This window comes from Solanum pennellii, chromosome 6 (assembly GCF_001406875.1).
Source record: "Solanum pennellii chromosome 6, SPENNV200".
NCBI classification, from domain to species: Eukaryota; Viridiplantae; Streptophyta; class Magnoliopsida; order Solanales; family Solanaceae; genus Solanum; species Solanum pennellii.
This window is the reverse complement of record NC_028642.1, coordinates 41,353,410-41,361,893: the sequence shown is the minus strand read 5'-3', so window position 1 is coordinate 41,361,893 and position 8,484 is coordinate 41,353,410. Positions and strand designations below refer to the sequence as shown.

The window sequence follows — 8,484 nt, the reverse complement described above, 5'->3', positions numbered from 1 at the left end:
TATTTTAATTAAAATTCTAAATTAAATCTCCATATTTACATGAAAGAATTAATTTTCTATTTTAATTAGAATTCTAAATTAAATCTCCATATTTACATGAAAGAATTAATTTTCTATTTTAATTATTTAACGATAACATTATAGCCAATTTCATTCATCACTCTTAGACGATGTATTGTTATCCATTTTATTGGCATAAGGCATGCAATCCATTCAAGTATAATTTCATGGAATCATTAGCCAATTCTATTACATATTTTGAAAATAATGTTGTAGACAAATTTATTGGCATAAGCCAAACTTTCACTACACTTGAACTTTTAAAGTTTGGTTAACATAGAAGAACAATTCAATGCTTGGTTTGGCCAAGCTATGAAGTTATTTTGGCATTATAGATTCATGAACTAGCTTTGATTCTTTATGAAAGTATAACTACTTATTCAATGCTATTACGTTCACAAGTTCGTGTGGATAGGGTATGTTGGGACTTGTCCCATTGATTGGCATACCCTAATGTTATGAGTTCATTGATGTAGAGATTGGTATTACTTTGTTAGTATAACTTCACACATTTTGGGAGATAATATTTTGGACATAGTTTTTGCTAGCCAATTTGTTGGCATAAACCAAACTTTCACATATGATGGTCATTTAAACCTCATTTGTTGTAAGCCAACCTTTTTACATTCAATTAACTTATAATTATAATTCATGAACAGCCTATAACAGTAGACTCAACTTCATAAACGAGTCATAACAACTACATCTTTCTCGAACACAAAACTAAGCAATATGTCATTCCTTAATCTGTGTAACTAATCACTCAATCATCCGAATCCAATCTATAGACCTCATTAATCATTAATTAATCAAGAACTTATAACATCAGTTAGAACCACATACCAACAACATGTTCAAGATCACATTTATATACTTAAAGAATCGAAAACAAGGATAACTAGGGAGATGGACGTTCAACAATATCATTGGGAAACAACCCTAGTTTCGAAATTCATGAGTTTGAAACGTTTGAAAAGCCTCTTGGAGAAAGAATTCCATGAGAGAAAACTCATACCTTAATCGATGTTCAAACGCTGATGTTGCTGCCCGGAAACTCCTCCAACCCACGCCCAATTTACTTCAACGTACACCTGACTCGACGAACCTCTCTCAGCCTTGACGTTTTGATTACTTTTTTCTTTTACTTAAAAATTCTTGTGAGTTCTTCAAGTGTGATTAACTCTTGATGTATTTTCAGTTCTTGAAATTATTTTTGGCAGAAACCAACGTGAGAGAGAGCTATGGAGAACGTGAGAGATAGAGATAGAGTGTTATTAGGATTATGAGACCAAATTCAAGACTTAGTCAAATAGGATTTAAATTAGATTAATACAAATCTGATTTATTTTAATTAATACGTGAAAGGACCATTATGCCCTTAAAATTTCAGATTTTTAATTAATAATTAAATCACCTTAAGTACCTATTATTTAATTTATTTATTTTTTTTGGGTCGTTACAAAAACCCCAAATAGAGTTGTATTTGATACAACTGCTGAAAAGATTGTTTGGGAATTAGGACTGATTTTTGGAACTGTTGAAGAATTTAGAGTGGCAGTGACAAGATATGCAATCCAAGCACATATTCAAATTGAAAAATATGTAAATAATCATAGCAGAGTTATAGTGAGATATTGTAAAGAGAGTTGTCCTTGGTTGTTGTGTGCAAGTAAGGATAGAACTAGTGGAGATTTCATTGTTAAAACATACAATCCTATCCATAAATGTTTGACATCAACTCATAACTACCTGTGCAACTCAAAATTTTTGGCCACCAAATACAAAGAAAGAATAACTCAACAACCAAACATCGGCATTGTGTTATTGCAGGACATTATTAGAAAGGAGTTGCATATTAATGTTGGTTAACAACGGTGAAAAGAGCTAAGACTAGAGTGTTACAAGAGATCATGGGTGATCACATTGTGGAGTATGGTAGGATTTTTTATTGTAGAGATGTAATATTAAGGAGTAATCCAAGTAGTACTTGTGTAGTGAAGGTTGGAGAAGATTCTGAAACTGGGCAGAAAATTTTTGAAGGATTTTATGTTTGCTTCAATGCTTTAAAGAAAGCATTTTTCTGGAGGTGCTAGGAGGTTGATTGGTTTTGATGGGTGTTTTCTCAAAGGTGTGTGTAAAGGCCAGTTATTAGTGGCAGTTTGTAGAGATGGAAACAACCAAATGCTGCCTATATGCTGGGCAGTTGTTGAGGTTGAGAATAGTATACCTGGACATGGTTTCTTGAACTAGTGAAGAATGATCTAGAACTTGGAGAAGGGCATCAACTATCCATCATTAGTGATATACAAAAGGTAATTACTGATATCCATCTTACTATTTTATAGTTGAATTTTGCATTTTAATTTATTCTTTTTCTGTTATGTTGGTTTGTTAGGGACTAAAAATTGTTGTGGATACTTTATTGCCACTTGTTGAACTTAGAAAATGTGCAAGACATGTTCTTGCAAATTGGTCAAAAAATTAGAAAGGAATTGAAAGAAAAAGAGTGTTTTGGAGGACCACTAAATCCACATTTGAAGCTGAGATGAAGGACAATATAGAGACAATGAGAAAATTAGGACAAGAAGGTTTGAATAATCTTTTATGGTACAATTTAAATACATGGTGCAAGAAGTATTTTGAAGAATATAGCAAATGTGATATATTAATATACATGTACTTTTATTTGTTAGTTGTCCAAGAAGTATCATGCAAGAGGTACTGGTCCAAGTCAGTCAGCTGAACCATCTTCTCAGACACAGATACTTTTATTTGTTACTTTCAAATGTAAGTTATATGTAGATGTATATGTACTGATATATTGATATACAGTCTACTGAAAGTGACAGAGGAAGAGGCACAAGAAGATCATCAAGAGGAAGAGCAAGTGGCAGAGGTGTTCCACTTCAATCACATGGAGATGCTACAAACACAGAGATAATATATCTGATTATTATATCATTGTTAGATAATATAGATATGTTTTAATATTTTGATTTCAAAGTACAAACTGTAAATGGTAGAGGGAGAGGTAGAGGTGACTCAAGAAAGAAATGTGAATGAAGGACTAAGTAGAGGAAGAGGAATGACTCAACAAAGTCAAACTAGTTCTGAAGCAAACTGCAGTGGAAGAGGCCTAGGAAAAGGGAAGAGACCAGTAGAACAGGAGGACACCAGTGGAGGACAAACAAGACCTTTTAAAAGGCCAAGAATGGTAGATGCTGGCATATACCAAGCTGAAGATGGATTTACAACTCTCAATGTAAGTTTACAACTATCAATGTAAGTTTACAACTATCAATGCAAGTTTACAATTGTCAATGCAAACTTAATTGTCTAATATTTGAGTGTGTATTTATTTGACTGAGCAGTCTGGATTGCCAAGTAGAAGAGTCATTAATACTGGTACAAGAGTTACAAAGTGGGCTGATGTTGTTACCGGTGATATTGACTACACACCAGTATGTGAATTCAAATGGAAGGGGAAGACAGCTATTACCAGTAGCAACCTGGAAAGAATGAAGGGTGAAAAGGTTATCCAAACTAGGTCTGTAGCTGCTGCTAATGCTGCTAATAGCCAAGGCCAAACAACTTCAAGTAGGAAAACTTCTGTGGCCTGGGAGTACGACATTTTGTTGTCTTGTTTATTTTGACAAACAAAATTTAACTATGCATATTTTTGTGTTGTTTTTTTTTGGAAACAAACTCAGTTTTGCGTGTAACCAAACAAACTTGAATGGTTGGAATCAAACTCGATTATGAAGTCTTCTTTTTAGTCAATTTTGTTGTTGCCTTTTTAATTGTAATTGACATAGTTGTGAAGTTTCTCAAATTGTTGCCACGATAATATAGATAAGAGATCCAAATACATTAACAAATTGTTCAAATCATAGCATTTTCGACAACAAAGAACAATAATAACTTGAACATTCAACAACTTCTATCCTTCAAGTTACACACACCTATAACTAGGAAGATCAAGACAATTAGTTTCTAGGTACACACACCTACAATTTCAAAAATTTGAAAGTAACTAAAGATGTCTATGGCAATTTTGGTTGCACACACCTACACCTTCCATCCTTCACATTCTTGGTTAGACTTAAACATAGAAAACACACAATAATGATTAAGACGATTAGCTTCAAGTTACAACATTCGCCCTTTTTCTCCTTCATCATGACTTGGTTACTTTCAACACGACTTTCATAACATGTCAATACTTCTTCCAACTCCTTAATTCTCTTTGCTAATCTCGGAGTAACATACTTGGATCGTATATCAACTTCTTCTCGATCCCTCCATCTAAAGAAGTTGCACGCATCCTCCTAAAATACGCAAAACACAAATTAAAGAAAAATACACAAACAAAAGATCTCCATAAAAGAATTAGTAAACATACACGATAACGTGGACAAGACCAAAATCTTCGAGCTGGATTATGCTTCGACCATGAAGTTTGCATTGATAGTAAGTCACCATGTTTGCATCGCAGTTCACTCATTCTCATCATTACAAATACGATTCAACATCGCATTTGACATTTTCAATAAAAAAATTAATCACAAAATTGAGAAGAAATTCAACCATAAAAAACTTCAAATGAACGTTTCTACTGGAAATTAAAAAATAAAAGATGAATTCCTACCTTATTTTCTTGAGGAAGATGATGAAGTCGTCAAATAGAGAGCATCAACATTGTTCTTGCCATGGAAATCAAAATATTAGGGCTTCCAACGGCTATTTTTGAGTTTACATTACAAAAGATGACATAAATTGACTAAATAATTAATACTAAAGAAAGAAAATGACATGTGATTGTTTTAAACTGGTAAATGAAAATGAAAAATGGTTCATGACGCGCCTAACGTGCGTGTAAACAAACCAGACGAGTTAATAGGTAAAAATGACCCATTTATAACGATATATAGTTATTTAGTGGGGTGATATGACACTTTGAAAATTTAAATGTCTTTATATAAATATGGGACAACTTTAATGATATTTTTATGTCTTTTCTCTAAATTTTAAAATTTCTTAAAATTGTATCTAGATAATTCAGTTGCACAGAGAACATGAGGAATGGAGTGTAAAGAAAAAAGGGAAATCACTGGCTGTCACAAGCTTTGAGAAGAAATAGGTGAATATATATATATAACCAAAAAAAAAAAAAAGGAAAAACGAAGCCTTCAGAAGTGTTGTCATTATTTTTGTTCCCACTTGCACTCCCTCTCTCTGTGTACCCGCATCGAGAAGGGAGCAAAAACAAAGGAAGAAAAAACAATGGCTTCTCCGGTGACACTTCCGATCTCCAGTCCACAATCTACGGCTACTGCCGGATCTCAATCTCAGGCACCTATCTCAACTCCCGCATTCCGTTCATTCATTTCCCGTCTTTCATCTTCGATCCGTCAAGGTTTCGCTCAACGCCGCCCTTGGTTGGAACTTCTCGATCGCACATCATTTGCCCGTCCTGACTCCGTCGCTGAAGCAGCTTCACGCATCCGCAAAAACTTCTCCTATTTTCGCGTCAATTATGTTACCCTACTTGCTGGCGTACTTGCTCTTTCCCTTCTATCTCATCCTTTTTCTCTCCTTGTCCTTCTTGCTCTCCTCGGTGGATGGTTTTTTCTCTATTTGTTTAGACCTTCAGATCAGCCCGTTGTTATCTTTGGCCGTACTTTCTCTGATCGTGAAACGTTGGGGATATTAGTTGTATTCACCATTGTTGTGGTGTTCCTCACTAGTGTTGGATCCCTGCTAATCTCTGCTCTTCTTGTTGGATTGGCTATTGTTTCTGCTCATGGAGCTTTTAGGGTTCCTGAAGATTTGTTCCTTGATGATCAAGAGCCTGCCAACGCTGGATTCCTTTCGTTCCTCGGTGGTGCTGCTTCATCTGCCGCCGCTGCCGCTGCGCCGGCTGTTGCTGCTCGTGTGTAGTTGGATCCATTTGATTTGAAGACATGATATGAGGTTGGTTTGGAGCTTCTATATTTGATGTGAATCAGTTATTCAAACTGTAATATTCTAGGTAGAGAAGAAGTAGTTTCTGCGTTGGATTTTGCAGAAAATATTTAGAAATTTTTTATCCAGATTATAGATCTAGATTGGATCTGTAATTTCCTACTTTTAGATCTGTATTTAACTCTTTACTTCGTTTGCTACTATATTTTAATTCATGTTTATTGGTAAGTTGGTGTCTCAAATGTTAAATTTACGTAATAGTTTGCCTTATGTGTTGATTTCTACACTGAAAATTGATGATGACTTTCGTTCTGCTCCTGCTTATAGTTCTTAGATTTTGCTTTACATGATTTTCTATTTTGTTGGTTTGTGGGCATCTCTGCTACATGTCATCAGAGGAGGGGAATGTGAGATGTTTAAGATGATCCTGTGTGGAGTTATGCTGGAATGAGAAGAAGAGATTGAGATGAGGGAGAAACAATATGTGAGCACTGACCTCTTTATTTTATCAGTGAAAGTATTATGTGAACGCTAACCTCTTAAGGAAGATTATGTTTTGGTAACACTAGTTTTCTTCACTTCTATCGTAATGTTTGTTTGCAGATAGATAAGTCGTTTCTTAACTGTTTAGCCTAATCAATTTTCTCAGTAATGTGAAGTTTTAAGGGTTGTCTATCATTGTGGATAAATTAGCTATTAAGGTAGAGTGTTTTGAGAGCGACCCCGTTGTCTTTGAGTCAGTTTTGTATGAATTTATTTCTTCATGAATTTCATTTTGATCTGTTTCGATGACCAGCTGGCTGTATTTAGAAAAGTTAAATGATTGTTATTGTTATAGCGCTTGGTTGATAGCATCTATTTACTATTTAGTCTAGTGACATTGAGACAGGGAAAGCATTCAGTCTCTTAAAAGGCAGCACATGGTTGGTTATTATTTTCCTAGTGTCAATTTATTTTATGTGAAACCACAAAATGTTTACAAGAGTTGCGAAGCCAGGTTAGAATACAGGACATTATCAGTAGTTGCTTCTTAATAAAGCTTTACGAATATCTTGTCCGAAGGGGAGCAAAAGTATAAAAAGGTAAGAAAGAGGTGCATTATGTTCCTATTATACCTACTGGCAAAATGAATAATTTTAGGGTTGTATAAGATGGAGGTTTAGGAACCGTGAGTAGCTTCTTGATTTTGGAAATGCTTTGTGTGACGTTGTGATTACTTTGTTAAGTGTCTCAAAGTTATGAAACTAAGTTTTCTTTGAGTATGATATTATTTCAACTCTTTTTTTAATATAAATGAGTTGATGACCAACTTGCTAACTATTAAGAGCATCTAGGATTATTATCAAGTGTCAGTTATACCGTTCTTCAATAGAAGTTGTCTGCCTCATGCGTGTGAGTGGTCCAGCAATGAGATCTTACGTTTTTTTTTTGGCGGGGTTAATAGAATTCTATTTTTATTCATTAATGTAGTAGTAGCAGTTAGATAGCTCTGGGTTTGTACGCAAAAAAAAAAAAAAAAGAAAGGAAGATCAAAACTCAGCTTCTGTACACAACTTTATGGGTGGAGCTGAGGGGACATGCTAGTATTTACATGTTACATTTTACACCAAAATATGTAACTAGAAGTCAATGGTATTCTAACCTAAATGTGTTCTCTGTGCTGGCTCAAACATGAGTTTCCAATCTTTCTATGTAATCCACCAAATACAAAGCTGGAATGGTATCTCAGATTCTTCTTCTACCTTTTGCCAACATGCTTTAACCTGTCCAGCAGAAAAGCAAATCTTTGACTCAGCTTTGCACACAGGGAAACCACTGGTCCACACAGAAACAAATGGTTAGCCTCTATCTCAATTTCACACTTGTAATGTCTCTACCTCATAAAATCAAACCCCTTACATGTACCTCCTTGAGTCAGGATCGCTTCTACCCAAAAGAAGCACGCGGTGACTTTTCTTGCGACTCAGTAGGACATGAAAACTTTTCCAATTGTGAACTAACCAAGATATTGCTTCCAATTCCAGATAGTTGTGGTTCAATGAGCAACTTACATTTGGTTCATTGTCTGTTGTGCACTGTGCTAACTTGTTTCTGCCAAAGACGGAACATGACATCACACTGTTCAGATTGTACAGATGATGCATGGTGCTAGAACAATTAGTGATGTTCATATGGAGTTGACTAATGCAAACACACTTGTAGATCCTGCAAAGTTTTATTCCTGAGCATGTCACTCTAGAGATGATGTTGCATTGTAGATTATTGAGCATTAGATTCTAATAGGTAGGTAGATAGAACTTACAAGTAGCAAAGACTTGAAGGAGATGAAGCGCATGTAGAATATGTTGGTTTGATTGGGTATTATATCATACTGTAGTAAAAATGGAAAAGAGAAGGATGAGCTAAAATGTTCTATTTATCAGTTAAAAGGCAGATTTGAATGATGAATAGCATTTGAGG

At 34.9% G+C, this 8,484-nt stretch overlaps 1 protein-coding gene and 1 pseudogene across 1 annotated transcript; both read left to right on the top strand.

Moving 5' to 3' along the window:
- Positions 1 to 2,845: 2,845 nt before the first annotated feature.
- Positions 2,846 to 3,582, top strand: LOC107022323 (annotated as a pseudogene).
- Positions 3,583 to 5,222: 1,640 nt separating this feature from the next.
- LOC107021117 (PRA1 family protein B3) lies at positions 5,223 to 6,282 on the top strand. Its single transcript, XM_015221715.2, has one exon. It carries the CDS (start codon positions 5,344 to 5,346, stop codon positions 5,998 to 6,000), a length of 657 nt encoding a protein of 218 aa, XP_015077201.1. The 5' UTR covers positions 5,223 to 5,343; the 3' UTR covers positions 6,001 to 6,282.
- Positions 6,283 to 8,484: the final 2,202 nt, after the last annotated feature.

Coding starts and splice junctions, on each gene's coding strand:
- LOC107021117 (XM_015221715.2), top strand. CDS start 5,344: ATGGCTTCTCCGGTGACACTTCCGATCTCCAGTCCACAATCTACGGCT.